Source organism: Fistularia commersonii, chromosome 13, assembly GCF_037954325.1.
Source record: "Fistularia commersonii isolate RoL2024-O1a breed Wild chromosome 13, RoL_Fcom_v1.0, whole genome shotgun sequence".
NCBI lineage: Eukaryota > Metazoa > Chordata > Actinopteri > Syngnathiformes > Fistulariidae > Fistularia > Fistularia commersonii.
This window is the reverse complement of record NC_141296.1, coordinates 4,321,843-4,342,839: the sequence shown is the minus strand read 5'-3', so window position 1 is coordinate 4,342,839 and position 20,997 is coordinate 4,321,843. Positions and strand designations below refer to the sequence as shown.

Genomic DNA, 20,997 nt, shown 5'->3' with positions numbered 1-20,997 from the left:
AAAGTTTTAATAAGCAACTAGATATACACGAGATGCAAGATTTATTTATAGATGACATCTGCTGCTGTGGTGCGTGGACCTGGAGCCCCGACCACTCCGAGAGGCAAATGGATTTATGAAGAGGAAACTCTGAATCAGAGGATTTATTCAAGGGTACGAGCCACGGTTGGAGGAAAGCTCATTCTTGCCGTGGAATAGTGCAATCGAAGAGGAGATGGAGCGAGGGGGAGGAGGATTACACGTAAGGGCCAAGAGCCGGCCGCGGGGTGTTTTTTCCAAAAATAAAAATAAAAAAAATTAAAATAACAAAAATTATGATGATGATAATTATTCTAATTAACTAGGTCATTTATTTGTCTGGAAATTTCATCAATTATCTTTTTTTTTTTTTGTTTCTTGCCCTTTGTTTAGCTGCAGTGCAGTGCAGGGCTGTGTCCATGTAATGGATTATATCTATGGCTACTTTGGCTACTTTCAATATATGATATTGTCAGAGCGGATTGTGTTTTATAATGAAGTTGTTTTTTTAAAGATCTATTAATTTGTTTTTTGCTAGTTTCTTAACAAACCCCTTAAATTACCTTGTGAGTGCTAGTCGTTTAATAGAAATTCAGCTTTGTGTAATTCAGAATTTCGTGACCATATCCTGTAATATACTTTGAAGATATTTTTCAAATTGACTTATTTATTCATTAATTGAAATATTAGTTATTAAAAAAAGACAAATCAGCATCGCATTATCAAGTTACACAAGTTTGAATTTTACAATTTCATGACTGTTTTTGTGATATACCTTGAAGGTATAATATACGTATATTTATCAGTTTATTTATTATTAGTTTATCAACAAACTTGCCGAAAAAAAATCTAATTAAATAACCACGGAATCACAAATGTTTTGGAATTTCATGATCTAAAAATACATACATAAACATGTATGAGAAATTGGCTGCAAATGCCCAGATATCATTAGCAAAATGCTAAATTGTTTAGAAGAACCTTATCACAAATAATAAAAAAAAAAAAAAACATAAAATGAATTTTAAAAATTGGCAAATTTTGCTGTTATATAAGAGAAATGTCTGCGGAGAAAACAGCCGGGAACGATTCTCAAATACTTCTGAACGTTTTCATGTTTTTTTTTATTTGTATTTTCTGGCCTAACTTTACCTGTATTTATGCACTGACCAAAACTTTCTTGCGTACTTGCTCAATATGAGCGTTTGCAAAAAATGCAAAATGAAAGGAGGGAGGAGATGATTTTGGGGATGTTGTAACCTGAGATTCCCTTTATGAGAACTTGCTTCCAAGCTGTTGACATTTTGAATAATATATGAATAACAGCATTTCTTCTTGAAGTCTGTATTTTCTTTCGTCTATTCTGCCGTTGTTTGTCAATGTAGATGCAATTCACCAGTGGACTGTTGCTAAAACCGGAGGGCCGTGTGTCCCCATCGGCGGCGGCCGGAACTGGAAGCGGGTTCTGTTACCGTGGGAACCGACCTGACGCCCCGGGCTCCGTGTGTCGGGATGCGGGAATAAAATGTTAAATACTCCGTCAGACGAACTACCTGCGGAGCAGGTGAGAGGCAGGAAGAAGGGAGATCCAGTGACACACACACACACACACACACACACCTGCTACTATACATATACTTTCAGCTCACATATCACACCGGCTCTACTGCTCATTTGTTAGCTAGCATGTAGTTGTCATCATCTCCGAGTGAATGGCAGGATAAGAAAAGAAATTGTGCATGAAAGTTCTTGGAAACAAGCAAAGGATTAAAAAAAAAAAAAAAAAAAAAGAATTATTTGTTTGAAAATGAAGCTGATGCTTTTATTGCGGTTGGATTTTAAGGATGAAGAAGTAAATGGCGTCTAACCTCCAACCTGCAGGGACCGTGCCTTTGGAGCAATTCAGGAAAATGGTGAGTGGGAATAGTTTATTTTTTTTTTTCGTTTTGAATTAAAATAATTAAAGTGTGTTCGCTGTAACAGGAGGCTGAAGGAAGGTGTTGGGCGTGGAGGGAGCAGCTGCGGCGCCTGCAGAGGCAGCTGAAGGCCAAAGAGGACCAGATGAGTCGCCAGTCGATGTACTTTGACAATTTCAAAACCCAACTGCAACACAAGCTGGCGTCGGCGGGGGAGAAGGAGCTGAGCCTCCAAAACCGAATCTACGTTTTAGAGAAGCAGCTGCTGGAATTGACCGTGAACTCGGCGGCCGGTGTGGCGGTCAGGATTACCGCCGGGAACGGATCAGACCGGGACGGGAGGTCGCTCTCGGCGAGGGGAGAAGGGGAAGGAGAAGAAGAGCGAAACGGCCCGAACGCTGGGATCGAGAGCGACGGTAGGGAGGGAAAGGACGACGGGCGCAAAGACGAGGACTCGAGACAAAAATCCAACGAGGCCAGGCTGCGAGGTTTCATCTGGAGCTTGCAGGAGGACCTGAGGGCGCTGCTGGACAGGGAGGAACGCGGGCTGAAAGAGCGGCGGGAGTTGACGGAGCAGCTCCGAGAAGCGCAGGAGGAATACGGCTCCGTCCGATTCGAGATGGACGGGACGAAGGCCGAGGTGCGGCATCTTAGGCTGGCCGAACGCTCCCTGCTTGAGGAGGTCGAGAAATTGAGAGAGGAGAATCGCAGCTTCCGGCCGGACTGTAGATGTGCGAGCGACCGAACATCCGAGTCGACCCCGCCGAGTCCAAAAAGCGAGCGGCGTGGCCGGAGAACCTTCGTTCCCTCCAGCGTCGGTGCCGTTAGACAGCTTTCGGACGGGAGCGACGCAAAGGTTTGTCTGAAACTGCAAATGTTTGGTTGAATTTGTTTTGTTTCGGCCTTTTTTTTTTTTTTTTTTTACCAGCACACACACAAACAACAACGAATACACGCAAATAATCTAATTGTCGTGAAAGACGAAACGACGACCGCCGTGTGAATGTTATATGTACGATAGGCGATTTACAAGCGCATCAGTGCCTGTAATTCAAAGTTTATTTTGATTAATAGTATGAACTCTAAAATTAAGATCTTTGAATCTAATACCTGTTTTAATTTCTTTTTCTAAATAGTTTCATAGCTTAACTCCTTGAGGTACATCTTTGTTTTACATCCTTTGGCATCCTTGTTTTTGTAAACATTCAGATCCTCCCTTGCTCACATGTACGAGTTCAGACACCATCTGGGAGCACATTATTATACGCATATAATGTATTCTTATAATTAGCAGAGATATTATTAGTATTATTAGAATTAATACTACTACTACTACTACTACTACTAATAATAATAATAATAATAGTAATAATATTTTTTTTTTCTGGGAGGGGAAAACAACAACAGTAATAATAATAATAATGATAACAACAACAACAATGATAATAATAATAACAATGATAATATAATTAATATTATTAATAATAATATAAATTATGATGGTGATAGTAATAATAATACATAAGAATTGTTGTTATTATGATGATGATTACAATTATATATCATTATGCTGCAGAGTTATTGCATGTAATTGTCAACCTAAAAGACCAGTTCAACCAATGATTTAAAAAAATTCAGCCATTATTTACTCTCCAAACTCGTCCCCCCCTGTAAAACTTGGAATGAAGGTGAAAAAGACATTAACGGAATTTAAAATTTTGAATTTTAATTATTTTGTCAAAAGAGGTAATTTACCTTCTTTTTTATTGTCATCGAGTGAAAACTGAATGTAATGGTACTGAAATAATCTCACAAAGGGAATCTCAAATAATGAATATCTCTATAATTAATTATGATGATAATGTGTTATAATTTATTAGTTAGTCATATAGTGATATTTTATTAATTAATGTATGCAACTTATTGATGCAGGTTATAATTAATCATTGAATCTATCACTATAATAAAAATTAATATTATCATTATTATTATAATATTTTGATATCGATCTGCGTCTTAGCACGAGCATTTTACTCACTGAATCAGATATTATTCATATCACTTTAATCTGTTTTCACAGTTGAGTATTTTTTCATATTTCCTGCCATATTCCCGCCAGATTGAGCCAGATTGTCGGCCTCCTTCACCGGCGACTCCACTCGGACACCACCAGGCCGCAGCAGAGAGCAGCGGATTTTCTGCCCCGTCCTCGTCTGCAGAATCCAGGCCCGAAGACGGCGCTCTTGATCTTTTCGCCAATTTTGCCTCCGAGTCCGGCCTCCAGCCGCCGCCATTTGTTAAGGAGACACTAGATGATTTTATATCTGGAAGCTGCCGCTCTCCAAGGGGGTTCTTCAACCTGGAGGAAACACCCAGCGAGGAATCTGACGCCTTAAGAGATGCCTACAAGAGCTTGGGGTTTGGAGAACCCCTCGAGTCTCTGCGAGAGAAACATGGCCGTCTGGAGCCGAAAATCCGGGCGACGTCACCGGAAAATGCCAAATCGAAACTGCGGCTGCGGACAGAAGAACGGACATCCGTCGGAGACGAGGTAGCCATTCTGCGATTCCCACCGACGGGAAGACTTTTTTCCCCCCCCCTACCTTTTTTTTGGTCATAATCCGCATTTTCTTCAAGGTTACCATGACGACCAGCCGCGACGGCGTCGAGCGAGCTGACATCCCCGCCGGGGATGATCTCGTCCACGCGCTGAACCGGGAGAACCGGGCGCTGGCGTCCCGAATCGGCGAACTCCTGGATCGCCTGGAGCTGAGCGACCGGGAGGTGAGGAGGCTGGAGATGGAGAACGAAGAACAGGGGTGTTTGGTCACGGAGCTGACCAAGAAGACCGAGGACGACCTCAACGCCATCATGGAGCTGCGGCAGAAGTTGGAGGAAAGCGAGGAGCGCCGGGATGAAGATGTTTTGCAAAACAGATCGCCGGTCGCTCTGGATGTCGTGGAGCAGCTGACCGATTCCATCCAGGACCTGAAGTCGGAACAAGAGGAGCTGATCGCCAGCGTTTCCTCCCTGAGGGGGGAGCGGAAAGAGGCCGCTCTGTCCGTCCGAGCCAAAACGGACGAGAAGCATCTCCTAACCCGAACCGTCTGGAGACTGAAGGACGAGAAAGATCGCGTCTCTAGGGTTCTGGAGGGCTTCGGGCGAGAGAAGGAGCTCCTGGCCCGGACGGTGTGCGGCCTGAAAGACGAGCGAGATCGGCTTTTAAAATCCGTGAACGACCTGAAAGAGGAGAGAGAGCGAACCGCCGGGTGTTTTTCTACCCTGCGAGCAGAAGAAGAGAAGCTGCCGGAGGAAGAATATCGAATGATCCGATCGCCGGAAGGTTCGCGGGAAGGTAGAGATGAGTTTAGCCTCAAAGCGGAGGGAGACGAACCTCAGGAAGCACGTGGAACCCGGACGAGACGTTCTTCGGTTTCCCGGGAAGATCACGAAAAGCTACTTATATCGGTGAGCGCTTTAAAAGAAGAAAAGGAAAGACTCGAACGCTCCGTCGCCGGTTTGAAGCAGGAGGAAGTGCAGATGAAGTTAATATTTGAGGCTCTGAAGCGGGAAAGAAAAAAACGGCCGGCTGGTGACGCAGGGGAGGCGGCGTCTCTCGAAGGAAACATCACGCCGATCCGTTCTCACGGAAAACGGGAACTCGGTGATCTGGAAAAGGAGCTTGAAGGTTTGAGAGAAGAACTAAAGAGCTCCCGAGAAGAAGTGAGTTTGCACAACTTTTCTTAATTAAATTCATTTAGCATTTATAACAGTGGGAAACAGTAAATTCATTATATCCCAAACGGGTGCGACTGAGTATCCGCACATAGAGTTGTTTGCTGTTAAAAGACAAGATAAGATACGACTTGCAAATTCGCGATTTGCTATCTGATGCCTGAAATTTGAAGTATTTATTTCAGCCAGGAATTAAGAGGAAAGAGAAAGAGGAGCTCGCAGTGTTTGTTTCCTCTGGAAATGGAAAAGGAAGACACCAGTATGGTTTTTGAAACACGTTATTGTGCAGTGACGTGCGGTGAGGTTCTCGGCTGGTGAGGCACTGATGTCATCACCGTCAGATTTATAAACATATGAACCCTACAGAGAAACTTATTCACCATTTTATTGGCAGCAGTTGATGTGTTTTGTTTAAAATATCATATCAGCATTCTTTACATATATAAACCGTAGCATAGAAAAAAAGCACATGTAAAAAATGTTATTATCGCTTACTTATAACTGAAGTCCATGCGTCGCTCCTTCTGAAGCATCGATAACTTGCTTGTAGAAGTCGTCCATTTCTTTCTTCAGTTTTAAAAGTCTCTTTGTCTCAATGGAAATCGCCGCCAGTGAAGACAGTCGTCCTCGATCGGTCTTGTTCCGACTGTTTGTCGGAACAAGGAAATTTAGTTCATGTATTAAAAGTGTTTTTTTTAATTGTGACATCCACAGAGACAGCACTATGGTCTCAGTGCATAGCATGCTATCACAGTTAGCAGAATCATTGCCAATCCATAGTGGGCTCAGCTGGTTGCTGTGTCACCACACATCTCTTCTTCATATTTGAACAGTAAATGCAAATTTTTTTTAGTGATTTCGAAAAAAAATAGCTAAAAATGGTGAAGTGACGTGGAAAATAATTTTATGGTACAAATCACTAAATAAATATAACCATTTAATTTATTTTTTCATTTTGCATTTTTTTCTTTCAATGATGACAGGTGAGGCCCGCCCCTCCCCTGCCTCTACTGACTGCACGTCTCTGTTATAGTGCTACTACAAATCTTTGTTTCTGATTGATTGTTGGATGGAGATTCAAATCCATTAGCATGAACAAAGAAACACCCCTTAAAAAAAAAACTCTTAATTTATCTTTTTGGAATATTAAGCTTTAAATACACCTGTTAAATGTAACCACTTATGTTGTCACTGCAGGTGAAGGAGCTGCAGAGGAAACTGTCAGATGTGACTGAAGAAAAGGCCGGCGCTCTGTTACTGAAGGCACAAATAGACGAGCAACACAACATCCTCTCTGCTCAGCTCAAAGCCAAGGTTTGTCTTCCAGTTTGTTCTGCATCTAATGTCAATTCTCAATGTAATAAATGTGCTAAATTCAGCCGCTGGTTGATCATTTCATGCAGACATGGTAACGCCAAGGTTTATTTTTCTGCTTGGAACCACTTTACACAGCGTATTTGAATTAAGATCATAGCAATACTCACAATGAATAAATTAACAACATTTTGACAGGGTTTTATACCATCCTCAAGGGCACTTTACATTACCCAGATTAAAGTAGCCTCATATACATTATGCATACCTAACTGGTTCAAATTAGCATAAAAATACATAATATATAGAGATCATTCTTTGATATTGAGGGAAGACAGTCCCTGATGTGATGAGACAAATAGATAAAAAGTCCAACAATTGTGTTTCTAGCAGTGACGTGCAGTCAGGAGAGGCAGGAGTGGTCGTGCCTCACTTGCCAATCTTGGAAAGAAAAAAAATGTAAAATTAAAAAAAAAAAAAAAGACTTTGTTATATTTATGTACGATTTGCACTATAAAGGTATTTTTCATTTAACCTTACCAGTTTTTTATTCAAAATCGCTGGATTTTCACATTAACTGTTCAAATACTGAGAAGAAACATGCGGTGAGGCTGCGGACTGTTCAGCCTCAACAAAGAAAGCCAATGACGGCTGACTGCTACCTTGCTCTGCACTAACACCCTATTGCTGCCTCTCTGTATGTTACTATTAAAATGTTTTAACATTTTTGCAATATGAACTACATTTCCAATGTACAGTGTTTTTTTGTGAACAACTGTATGTGTGTTACTAGTCTCTTTCATAAAAAAATTGCGAATAACCACTAAGTGAGGCACGCAGTTCTCCTGCCTCATGGTAGGGGGCGCTTTGGATTGACTTGTTTCAAGAAAGGCGAGGAAATTTCAGTTTGGCCCAAAACCATAGAGCAGCTTCCGTCTTTTAGTTGTTACCCCGGCGGATCCCGATACGTGTTGCTCCTGCTTTATTTTTCTGAATGGAGCCTTCATCTCATGCCAAACCTGGAAACAACCTTGCTTTCAAACCGGCCTTCTGGGAGCCACACAGCCCTTTCGAAATTTAAAATGAATGAATCCAGCAAACAATGTTTTTTTTTTTTGCCTTCATGCTATGTATAAACAAAATATGCGTAGCATTCTTTTTTTTGAATCAATGAACAACTGCAGAAAAAACAAAATGACATATCCGCACGCAACAATTTTAAACTCCGGAAAAAAACAAAAAAACAACTTGGGTTGAAGGTTGAAGCAAAATACTTTATGACTTCAACCTTTATGAAAAAAAATTAGCAACATAAACATCAAACACATGGTCCACATAATCTCCAAATTTAATATGACATTCTAAAAATGAACAAACTAAAATAGAATACATTTTAATTACATACTCATTAATTATAAAAAAAACAAAAACAAACCTATTCTAGGTTGTATTGTCAGTTGTGTTATTGTCAATGTAGCCTTGCTCATATTGGTATCCAATCGCTTTTTTAAGGGTTGTAGTCAGAATTTGGTTCATAATCAATTGAATATTCCGGCATGTGAAATAAGATTGTGTGATATGTGATGCTTCCAGACGGTGGCTCTGGAGGAGCTGAACTCTGAATATATCGCTCTGAGGAAAGGACGAAGCTGCCGGGATGATTTGAGCGCTCTTGTCGCGTCTCTCCGTACGCGTTACTACGACGTGAAAGTGAAGGTCGGCCGATTTTGTCGCAAATTTCACATCACGATCGTTGTTTTCCTGTATCATGCATTTGTTTATTTTCATGATTGTTTGTTTTGCAGTATGATGCCCTTCTGAAGAAGAAAATCCTGACAGATACAAATTTAGCACCTTTAAAGGTAAAACAACTGTGGATTAATTCATAATTTTGGTCTTTTTCAACTTGTTTGAGCTAAGGATTTAAACATAGATAAACAAGAAAATATTTTGCCTGCCCCCCTTACATCAACCCATTTTAGAATAAAATAATAAAATGAGTATATTATACATAGAATAGGCACTTGCAACGATGTTCATAATTCAACTTCATATTTAATGATGATTTTATTTTCAAATATTTCTTTGAATCTCTATTATAGATTATTATTTTTTAAATTAATAATGTCTAAGTGTCTATATATTTGTTTCAGTTACGATCTTATTTTGGTCAAAAACACAAGTGCCTCTTAGTTTATTTACACTGGCGAGGATCCGAATCATCTTCTAGACACTGTCCGCAAGAAATTGATTTAATTTAGTTTCCACATGATTTGAGTAGTTTTAAAGTCGCCAGATTGCCAAATTTTAGGGTTCTGTAAGTTTATGAATAAATCGTTCGTTGGTGCTGATTTACCTTTATTGCTCTTTTTTGTAATTTGGAAATTGTTTTTGTGATTGTTTCATATATGTATAGTTTATGTGAAGAGAGTGTAAATGAAATGAAGTATTTTGTCTTATTTTATTTTGGTTTAGTTAGTTTTTGATATTTTAATTCTTAGTTTATTATCGACGATAAATCCTAAAAATCTGTTATTTCAATGTCATCTATTTAGTTTTCATTCTATCAAGTTTAGGTGGTATCTGACTAAGATTTATTTGGTTTTATTTAAATGTAAAAAAACGTTTTCTTTCATCCGTTTCCCACCGTTTTTAGAAGGCGCCCCCGAAAATCAAAATTGATTGTCATTTTTTTCCAATGACAGGCCAAGATTTCATGCCTGGTGTTGAAATGTCAGGAGAGGAACAAATTATTGGGCGAGATGATGAAGACCTTGCGTGAGCGCGGCTTTTCGGACGCGGCGCTGAAACGGCGAGTTCATCAGCTGCTCAGTGACGCCGCTCTGGATGATTACGCCGCTGAGTTCGCATCAGGAAGCAGTGCAAACACCCCGGAGTTAAGCCGGGATTTGACACCGGGATTTTTATTAAAATTTAAGGATTACACGGTCGGATCCCCGTCTGATCCCGCCAGCTCTGCGGCGGTCGCACCTGGAAACCGGCAACGGTGTGGAGCTAACGGCGGGGAAGAAAACGACGGAAAGCATCCTTCGCCGGGGAACGCGGTGAAACTTCGCAAGCGCACCGGCGACGGCTTCGAGAACGATACCCGTCCACCGGTGTCGACTCCGGGAGAGGACGGCGGTCACCATGTGGCCCCCAAAACTGATCCATCGCCGAAGGAGGACATTGATGTCAACACAAAACAGGTGAGAAACGACTTATGTGCTCTTTTTTTTGTCGTAATATGTCCAAAGGCTACATGGCTAGCCTCTATTCTGCACTTTTGGCACAAGGCTTGATATGATTCTGTAAATAAATCATTTTCTGTGTTACGAGGGTAAATGGTTGGGCAATTGAACAGTAACGTAATTTCCAGGCTATTGAACGCACCTGAATATAAGCCGCACCGGTTAAAAATGAATAAATATATGTGTACATATAAAGGCTGCACTTAGGTGTCCACATTGTAACATCCAACAATATGTGCTGGAAATGCATTTTTGCATTTTGCACGGCCGATGAAAAAGATTAACAATAAATGACACAAGAAAAAAACCTATCCATTTTCTATCCCAAACCATTAAAATGGCCTTATTCGGTGTCGTAATTATACGGCCTCAGAATTTCACGGTCGTTTCATCGGTCAGATGTGCCGAGGCTAAATGTTTTAGCCCCCCCCCCCCCCCAAAAAAAAAACATAAATTAGATGCAAAGTTGTTGAAGCTGCAGTGTTCGAAGCGTGTGAGAAAAGTAGCGGCTTATAAACCCGAAATGACGCTGCTCATAAAAATATATTGAAAAAAAAAGCATATTTGTGTTCGTGTTCAGTTAAATGCAAAGTCGTAAAATGTACAATTTGTAAAGAAAAGTCAATTTCTCTTTACTCGTACTTTCACCTCACAGCTGCCTCCTCCCGATCGCCAACCGGTGAAAGATAATCTGGACGACAAAGTAGACGGAGCCCGTTGTTCTTCAGCGGCCGTCGGATCTTCGCTCACAGGTGTCACTTCCAGCAGGACGCGAAGTTGTCCTGAAAAAATCCTCGGCCTTCACGAGCAGCTGCAGCAAACTCTGCTGAGCAGCTATGAGGTATGAACTCTTGCAAGGCGTCTGCATGCTGTTGACCAGGAAAAAAAAAATGCAAATGCTGGTTAGCATCCTCATAACACATTGATAATTCATGTTAAGTGAATCAGAAATATATTAAAAAATTAAAAAAAAAAAAAATTATTATCTAGTTTTTTTTATTTTCTTGCCAAAGTTGGCGAGAAGTTACCAAAAAATTAGCATGTAAAGAGAAAGTGAAATAAAAGTCAGGATAATGGGAGAAAATAGTTTGACTAAAATGATTCCACATTGGTTAAAACTAGAAAGCGTTGTATGAATTGCATGAATAATTATTTTTAACATTTATTTCAAAATCAATGTGCAGCCATCGTTTTACTAAAGCAATGCATGCTGGGTTGATGACATATATTTGGTGGGACGAAAATATGAGGGCCGACCATTCAGCCTGACATTCTCTGAACCGTTAACTTTACATGCATAGTAACTATTTCATGATTTTTTTTTTTTTTATCACAAATGACATACTTTTCATGTCTTAACACAGAACTCAAATCTAACGTTTTTTAATAAAATCACTCATATTTGAATACCATATAAAATGAGGAAAAAGTCTGTCTGGGAAAAACAAAACTTTCAGAAAGATTAAACATATCATTATGAAATGTTACATATTATTCACTATTAATAAATGCTCACTATGAACTTCTAAAATCAAAACATGTGAATTGGAAAATAACATTAACAGTGATATTATTCAGAAGTATTAAACATTGAGGGTTGTATGAATCCTTGTATTACTTATTCTCAAAAAGGAAAAACGCAGTGTTTTCCATAATTTTAGACTCATTAAAAATACGAAAAATGTTTATATTTAATATTTAATGTTAATATTTAATTTGTCAGGTTTACAAGACCAAGTTTGATTGTGAATTGAGAAACAAAACAAAAAAAAGAGTTATACACAAATTGCAAGGAATCGGTGCATATTCAAATATTTCAATCATCACACACACGAAAAAAATAAACAATTCACTGAGATTTTAGAATTTATTCATCCCAGTGAATATATTTATTCAACAGTGCCGGCGGCCGTATATTATTGATTTTATGACAAATGCTGCGGGCCGGTGTAAATTTGAACATGCGGGCTGGACTTTGGACATGCCTGCGCCAGTATAAACCGCCGTTGGTACTGTAAATACGGTAAGATTACCACATTGTGTTGCTTTTTGGGTGCAGTTGCCGATCTGAGGGAAACATGGGGACTGATGCTCGCTTTCCAACAGATAAAAATAAGATACTTCTTTATTGATTCCCTGGGGGGAAATTCAGCGCACCAATAACAATATCAATAAAAGAAGTCTAAATATAATTAAAAGAGATCATTAAAAGATAGCACAAGACATCCACAAAAAATGGACAACAAAATGAACAACAAGAAAAAAAATGAATAGAATGGAAAAAAAAAATAAAAATAAAACAGCAGCAAGGGTGAAAATAGGAAACTAAAACATCAACAAGAACAGAAACAGTGACAATAACAATGACAAAAATTAAGAGGATGCGAATGGAGTTTGCCGTCCAGACTGCTCTTATAAAGGCTGGAAATGATCGTCCAGGACAGATCCCGAATAACTCTCGCCTCTTCGCATCTTTATTCGTCTTTAAATTTCCAAGCTTATTTTGACCTCGCTCTTCAGCTCTCGGGTTCAAATGTGTGGCTAAGATGACGTTTACGGTAAAATAAAAGGGGCCGATCCCAGTGCAACCCTGTGACGTCGCTATCCAGACAGCAACGAGAGCCTATGGGTGAAAAGTTTTGTTACAGTTTTATACAAACTGACATGTTAAGAGATTTTGTGATTGTTGTTATGTAGCCGGTACGATTATTTATCAAATAGGCGAATAACGTTTTGGTCATCGGGGATCCCATAAAGAGACCATAAACCAAGATTGCCTTTTTTGTTAATTATCTGGCAACCGGCTAACCCACAAAAAATACCTTCAATAAACATGACATTGTATGATGCTTGTTTTTTCTTGGAAGGTAACAGGGAGCAGAGGCGCAACCGCTATCTTGGCTGCCGCAGATGCGACGAAGCAGCAGAGCTTCAACATCCAATCCGTCAATCCTCTCCTCGCTGTCGCCGCCGCTCCCAACCGGGCCAAAGTTACATCACTCCCGACGACAACATCCGCGGCGAGGAACAAATCGATGACACTCCTTCAGGCCGTCGCCGCCAGATCTGCCCCGATCCCATTCGGCCATGATATGCTGATTAAAAAGCACAGAAAAGAGGCCGTTATAACCGACGTTGCATCAAGCGAAGCCGCCGATACGCCGATATCTCCTGCCACACCCGAGGACCAAGCTAATGACGAAAATGCACCTCCTTGCGCCGCCGCCTCGTGTTACGAAGCCGCCGATTCGAAAGTCCCAAAGTTTGACGACCAAAACCCCCGAATCACTGCCTCTTGCACGACTGCCCCGAGTTTACTTACTGCCCCCAAAGCTGATAATGTCAACACAGTTTTCACGACGGAAAGTATCGACGAACCCGTTTTCACTTCATCTTGCACTCAAGCCGCAAATGCCAGAAGATCCCCGATAGTCCCTGTTCCTCCCAAGACCTCCAAAGTGTCCGTTTCCCAGCCAGGTAATCTGCTGATCCCTAATGCGTGACACTTTTTGGATGACGATAATTAAAACATCTGCTGAAATTGCATATCGTCACCCTCTTGAAATAATAAGTCATTTTTTTACAAAAATTTTTTTTTTTTTTTTTTTGCCTAAATCATCTCATGATGCTGACCACCTCTGGCAGTTAAACAGATTGTGCCATTCTATCCCTTTAGTAGAAATTGCCTTTGTCAAGAGTGTGTTAAATGGTTCAGTATTTTGCGTTTCCTGAAAAATCTGAAAAAATGACTTAGGTGATTATTTTAAGAGGGTGACGATATGTTTGTATAAACCTCTGCACATAATTTATCAGGATATTTTATTCGTATTTGGTTGCATTTAGCTGTAATGTGACGACATTCAGGATTTATTTACACCGTATTCTGCTTTATTTTGTAATATCACATGTTGCTCAGATACTTGGATTTAGCAGAGCCAGCTCTCCTAAATGTGGTGTCCGAAGCGAGATTCAATTTGAGGCCTCCCTCCATTGGCGGTTTACATGCTTGCAAAAAAAAAAAAAACCCTCAAAAAGCATTGATTTTTACCCTTCTCTTCTATCTATAAGAAAACACGTCATCCAAATTTTTATGCTTAACAAATTACAAATAAAGAAATACAACATAAATACCTTTAACACAAAATAAGAAGCTTGTAAATAAATGAAAAAATAATCATAAAAAAAAAAAAAATATCCTAAATAACAAATACAGGTGGGGGGGAGTTATTAACTATGTAGAAATATTATTTGGGCATCAGTTTATGTTTTAATCAATACAAACTTTCCATTTTATAAGTGAAGTTAATATGAATAACTTGTTCTTAATTTTGTCCCAATTTTGTTGTTCACCTTGGATGCCACATTACCCCTCAACACACCCTAATATGCCGGCTGGCTTTTGCGATTTCCCCATGTTTATTTCCCTCATGCCATCCAGCGTTGCATAAGGTAGATGTTAGATCCGGATGCTTCAGTGTTTTCTTGAATATCATGTGTTTACACTGTGTTGGAGTATCGCTGCGCTTGGAATACAGTGTCTGTTCCCCTCCGGCGACTTTAGCCGACGTGACCTTGGTCGAGGTCATCAGAGAAGTCGGGCAGAGCTGCCTCCTGATTGGCTGGGAGCGGCCGCCGCTCGACGAGTTGGGCTGCAACAACGGAGTGTTTGTGTACGGATACAGGGTACGTGGAAAAGAAAAACCGAAAAGGCACATTTAACGCCATTAAAAATTTGGATTGAAACCTATTTGCAATTTTTTCAGGTATTTGTAGATGGGATCTTCCATAAGTCCGTGATGAGCTCAGCCTGCACAAAGGTATGATCATATACATGATTTTTTTTTTTTTCTTTTTGTACCTACAACCAGAATAAACCGAATATTCTTGCAGTGTGTTTTAGAGAATGTCGACCTGAGCGTCCCGATACAGATCGGTGTCCAAACGCTGGGTTCCAACGGTCAGAGTTCAAACAGCGTCCACGCCTCGTACACGTCATCGGCCAGGACGAAACGCTCCTGAAGAAAGAGTAGGTCCAGTAATATCACAGAATCTGCTTTATTTTGTGTTCGTCATTCATCGTGTGAGTAAAAATACAGCAAAGTTGCGGTAAAAATTTAAATATCAGGGGCCATTACTAAATGGTTTTTATTGTCTTTTAACATCATTACAGGACTGTCTCAGAAAATTAGAATATTATGATAAAGTCCTTTATCCTCTGTAGTGCAATTAAAAAAACAACCAGCATCTAGTTGTATTGGTTGCGAAAAAAAAAAAGATTCATACATACATATTTTATGCGCAGCCTTATTTTATGTCAATATGTTGTACCTATTCAATGTTTGTAGTATATTTATATATATATTTTTTTATGTTTGATTACGTATCTACCTTGAATATAGGAACATTCAAGGTAAATACATTATTCAAGATGTTTGGGATATATATATATATATATATATATACATACACAGGACTGTCTCAGAAAATTAGAATATTGTGATAAAGTCCTCATACCTTTTCATGATATTCTAATATTTTGAGATAGGATTTTTGAGTTTTCTCAAGATTTAAGCCATAATCAGCAATATTAAAATTATAAAAGGCTTGCAATATTTCAGCTGATTTGTAATGAATCCAGAATGTATGACATTTTTGTTTATGTAATTGCATTACAGAAGATAAAGAATTTTTATCACCATATTCTAATTTTCGGAGACAGTCCTGTATGTGCGACCTCTCTTGGCGATTCATTTGCTTGTTGATTTGTTTTTTTTGATTGTCACCTATGCAAAAAGAATCAAAGACATACATCAATACAAAATGTATAATACGATAATATCAATATCAAAAATGTAAGCGCAAAATCTTAACTTGAACTTAAATTACCACGAGGCTTAAATTACTGGCTACGAAACAAAACACAAGAAAATCACACCAAAAAAAAGAAAAAGAATATTCATCATCACAAGACACAGAGCATTATTAATAGAAATGATAATTATACTCTTCCGATGGAAAAACCCATGTTGTCGTTATTGTCTTTCCATTGGTACCGTTATCAAGTTTATGCTGCATTCACTCGATGTTCGCAAGTTTCGAAGAATAAAAAAAATCAGGGTCATGAGGGTTAATGTGACGTGAGCGGGTTATAACAACCACCAAAATGCCGTAACTGAAAATTGTTAATCTGAAGAAGCGTACAATATGGAGCCATGGCAGTTGGACCTACCTGCACGTTTTCTTTCTAGCTGCACCACTTCCAAGCTTGTTGGACGCTCCGTTGAAGGGTTACGTTTAGCGTGTTGCTCAGGGTTTAGGTTTGAGCGAGGTAAAGATTAGGGTTCGGGCGCCGGTTAATGCGGGCTTTCAATTGGTATCAAGTTTGTGGTCCACTCACTAGAATCTTCAAAATCATTTATCTGAAGAACCGCATGAGAGAGTGACGGAAATTGGAAATTAGAGTTAGGACAAGGGATAGGGCTCTAGTTGTTGCGGGCCTTCCATCGGTACCTGAACCAAGTCTGCGCTCTGTTGACCAGGGGATTGACACAGGTTTCGAAGGGTCAAGGCAAGGCAAGGTTACGACGACAATCGCAAAATGCCGATCCTCAAAATTGTTTATCCGAAGAACCGTATGAGATAGAGCCGTGGCATTTGGACCTCCTGCACTTTGTCTTGTTTGGGCTTTCCAAAGGCACCCCCGAGCTTGTTGGACTTTCCAATGGAGAGCTAGGTTTCGCGTGTTGGTTTGGGCTTAGTTTTTAGCCAGATTAGGGTTAGGGCTCCGGTTAGTGTGGGCTTTCAGTTGGTACCCGTACCAACTTTGTACCATTCATTAGAAATTGACACTAGTTTTGAAGGATTAAAAAAAAATAAAAGAAAAATCACTCGGGTTAAGGCAAGGTAAGAGGGTTAAACACACCATGAGCAAAGTGGCTGATCTTCAAAATCCCTCAAATGGTTAGTGTTTAGATAGGAGCAAGGGTTAGGGTTAGCGCTCTGGTTAACGTGGGGTTAAAAGTGGTACCTTTACCAACCTCCATTCACTCAAAGATTGACTAGTTTCTAAAAAAAAAAATATATATATATTCACAGCTATCAGGGTTAAGGCAAGGTAAGGGGGTTAAACACACCATCAGCAAAGTGGCGATTCTCAAAATTGTTTACCTGTAGAACTGGACGACAGCGATGGAGGACCTCGTCTTGGGTGGGGTTTTATCACATATACCGTGATTTTATATTCAAGAATTTTCATTTCAATAGTAAGATAGCGCTCTTAATAAATCCATTCTTTTTGATCATTGATAAAGCTATTCTATATCCCGGCCGTGTATGTGGTTCTTGCCAACTTGTGCATATTTATTTCCTCCCAGTGGATTTTTTCTCTTTTATTGAAAACACAAGTTGGGAACAGTAAGGAGTTCTTTCTGATGTTTTTTTGTCATTGTGTAGAAAATATTCCCACATATGATTAGGCAGAAATTAATCAGGTTCTTGGTAAGTTAATAACGATCAGCCTTGTAGCTCACTTTTCTAATATAAGAAGGGATTAGTGCTTTTTTTTTTTTTTTAAACCCACTTCCTTGCAGCGTGTTTTGCTTTGAGCAGTGAGTAATTATTAGAAAATTGCCATTTATGAATCTAGTTAAACTTTGTGAAAAGCTTTTTTTTTTCATTTGATGCTGCATATATTACATTTCATGAACGTGATCTTCACGAAAGTTTTTCATCTTGTATTTCAATGTACGATGAACAAAATCATCTTGTTCACCTTCCTAAATGACAGTAATAGCAGTTTTCAATGTATCTCCACACAACTAATGCCATTTTTTTTTTTTTATCACAAACATTCCTTCAATTTAATATGGAATATTTTCCAAAATGTTCACTTTACATTACATTACATAACATTTGGCAGCCGCTTTTATCCAAAGCGACTTACAATAGAGGACATAGGGACTGCAAGTAACACTTGCAAATACAAGATGCACAGGAAATACACAGAACAGTAAGCTTGGGTTTTTTTTTTTTTTGTTTGTTTTGTTTTTTTTGACAAAGACATACACAAACGTACACACACTTTATTTGCATTTGACCCCTCTCTCTGCACTGTGTGTCTTTCAGGATGAAGGTATTATAAGCTTCCCGCCTCCTGTCGTCACGTGAACCAACGTTCCTCGCAACCAATCCTCCGGTTAGGATTGCCGGTTCTGCAGCAGTTCAAGAAGCTCCCCGATTCAGTTGCGGTGCTCGCTGGATATCCCGACTTGAATGTGAGCGGGTGTTGAGGTGGCTTAAAAAAAACAAACAAACAAACAAAAAAAAAAAACCTGTACCTGTCATGAAGCCAAGTCACATTCACAAAAATCCATAAAAATGACAGCGACGCCAAAATGTGTTAAAGTTTAACGCTCTCCTTTTACACTGTGGTCAAAACTTAATATTGCTTCACTGCTGCTGCCTCTCTGGATGCTGTGACTTTATCGGTGGTTAAAGGGACATTGATGAAACGCCTTCTCCTCAGCAACGCGTACTGTTCAATGTGCCGGCGGAATCGCTCCACCCAAAGAGCATCCTCAAATAAGCCAAATATAGGAAAGGATGATTCACTCCAAAGACAGTTTCCTGCTCCTCTTGGGTCTTTGGGATGGAAGTGAACACAGATGTCAGATGTTTGTTTTAGTTCAGAAATTTGCACACATCATTAATGATGTATAAAGTTTAAAAAAAAAAACAAAAAAAAAACTAATATCACTGATATTGATATTTTTTTGTAGAGAATATTATCGTAAGCCAATGGTGTATACAAATTGTACTTATGTTTTTTCTTTTTTTTTTTTTTGCATCCACATCTAATATTAGATGGAAAGATTGCACGCTTGTTTTGTTTTTGTTTTTTCTACAGTTTTCACAACATATGTTTTTTTTTCTTTTTTTTTTTTGAGATTTACAGTATAAGTGAAATAACCACGGTGCAGCAAAGGTATTTTTCTATTAGCACATAATACTGGTTTCCCACTCATTCAGAGAATAAATGTTTATATGGTACCACTCGTCAGTGTGTCTTATCCTTGAAAACAACTGGTGAATTTTAAAGGCTATTATGCTAAAAAAAATGTTGTGATAGAAAACTTAACTTTTTTATTCCAAATGGATTAATTTAAATTCATTAAAAGGCAATTTGCTAGAATTTATTTAAGCGCCTTATCACTTAAAGGCCATTAATTGACGTTTTTTCAAAGTTTTCTGATCACAGTTTGACTCATGGTGTTTTTACATTGTTTTGTAACCAATCAAGTGTATTAATTGATGGTCCAATGTGACAGAAAAACTATATATTGAAAATAGATATTTCAAAAAAACTCTCAAAATGATGAGCTAGAAGATATTCCATTCATAACGAATATATTGCAAAGCCTCTATTTACTGTGAATTTGATCCTATATTTACTGCGACTTAATCGATAAGTCTAATTTAACATGTGTAATTTGAATTGAAAATTAACAACTATCCAGTGTCATCCATTACTAGAAAATGTTTTTTTTTTTTTTTTTTCGTCTTACGTGACCTGGTTGAACAGCAGAGGGCAGCCGTCTCGATCGAAAGTCTTGATCCATTAACGCGGCGCTCTGCAAAATTATTGGCAAATTTAAACAGACTTTTTGATCAGGGGTTGAGCGGGTTTTTCGGTGCGGATAAAGATCGGCTTCGGGCGTCTCTGTCAAGTGCAGGAAAAGGCAGCTCAACACTTCTCATCGGCAAAAGGTCGTCTTCTTCATAACCTTTTGATTGGGTTCACATGCACAACGTTTAAACATAGCAAATAATGAGTCAATCAATCAATACGTCATATAGAAACAGCTGACGTGTTCCCGAAATGAATTGAAGAGTGGAATTATTTCTGGATCACATATGGATCAGGGATTAGGATTAGGACCCGTCTCTTCACCTCTTTTCCGCACTCTCCGTTGCTCTGGACTGTTGACCCCAAGTACCTGAAATCCTCCAGCTTCTTGATCTCCACTCCCTGTAGCCTCACCGTTCCACCTGAGTTCCTCTCATTCACACACATATATCCTGTCTGGCCGCGACTAACTTTCATTCCTCTCCTTTCCAGAGCATACCTCCACCTCTCTAGATTTTCCTCTACCTGTTTTCTGCTCTCACGACAGATCACAATGTTATCCGCAAACATCATGCTCCATGGGGATTCCTGTCTAACCTCATCTGTCAGCCTATCCATCATCAGAGCTGATCCCTGATGGAGTCCCACCTCCACCTTGAACTTCTCTGTTACCCCTACAGCACACCGTACCAGTGTCTCACAGCTAGCATACATGTCCTGCACCAGTTTAACATACTTCTCTGCCACTCCAGACTTCCTCATACAATACCAGAGCTCCTCTCTTGGCAACCTGTCATATGCTTTTTCTAGGTTTACAAAAACACAATGCAGCTCCCTCCGGCCTTCTCTATACTTCTCTACTAGCATTCTCAACGCAAATACTGCATCTGTAGTACTCTGTCTAGGCATGAAGCCATACTGCTGTTCACAAATGCAGACTTCTACTCTCAGTCTAGTTTCCACTACTCTTTCCCATAACTTCATTGTATGGCTCATCAACTTTATCTGTCTATAGTTGCCGCAATCCTGCACATCCCCTTTATTCTTAAAAATAGGCACCATCACACTTTGTCTCCATTCTTCAGGCATCTTCTCACTCTCTAAGATCCTGTTGAATGATCTAGTCAAAAAAATCTAT

At 39.4% G+C, this 20,997-nt stretch overlaps 1 protein-coding gene across 3 annotated transcripts; it reads left to right on the top strand.

Annotated features, from left to right (window-relative positions):
• Positions 1 to 46: 46 nt before the first annotated feature.
• LOC147227650 (uncharacterized) lies at positions 47 to 19,282 on the top strand. Of its 3 annotated transcripts, none has more exons than XM_086157753.1 (16): positions 47 to 153; positions 1,404 to 1,582; positions 1,862 to 1,931; positions 2,002 to 2,790; positions 4,054 to 4,485; positions 4,572 to 5,657; positions 6,867 to 6,983; positions 8,577 to 8,699; positions 8,789 to 8,845; positions 9,689 to 10,192; positions 10,890 to 11,075; positions 13,102 to 13,711; positions 14,796 to 14,917; positions 14,998 to 15,051; positions 15,125 to 15,260; positions 18,359 to 19,282. In XM_086157753.1, the coding sequence occupies exons 3-15, from the start codon at positions 1,875 to 1,877 to the stop codon at positions 15,251 to 15,253; spliced, it is 4,266 nt and encodes a 1,421-aa protein (XP_086013879.1). In that variant the 5' UTR covers positions 47 to 153; positions 1,404 to 1,582; positions 1,862 to 1,874; the 3' UTR covers positions 15,254 to 15,260; positions 18,359 to 19,282. The 3 variants fall into 3 exon arrangements, 2 of the variants coding, with proteins under 2 accessions (XP_086013879.1, XP_086013878.1); XR_015106999.1 differs by having other exon boundaries at positions 101 to 241; positions 15,135 to 15,260; XM_086157752.1 differs by having other exon boundaries at positions 101 to 241.
• Positions 19,283 to 20,997: the final 1,715 nt, after the last annotated feature.

Bases quoted from the DNA above. Each gene is read 5' to 3' on its own strand.
- LOC147227650 (XM_086157753.1), top strand. From the start codon at position 1,875: ATGGCGTCTAACCTCCAACCTGCAGGGACCGTGCCTTTGGAGCAATTC. The intron at 6,984-8,576 runs GTTTGTCTTCCA...TGATGCTTCCAG, and splicing joins CTGCTCAGCTCAAAGCCAAG to ACGGTGGCTCTGGAGGAGCT. The intron at 11,076-13,101 runs GTATGAACTCTT...TTTTCTTGGAAG, and splicing joins CTCTGCTGAGCAGCTATGAG to GTAACAGGGAGCAGAGGCGC.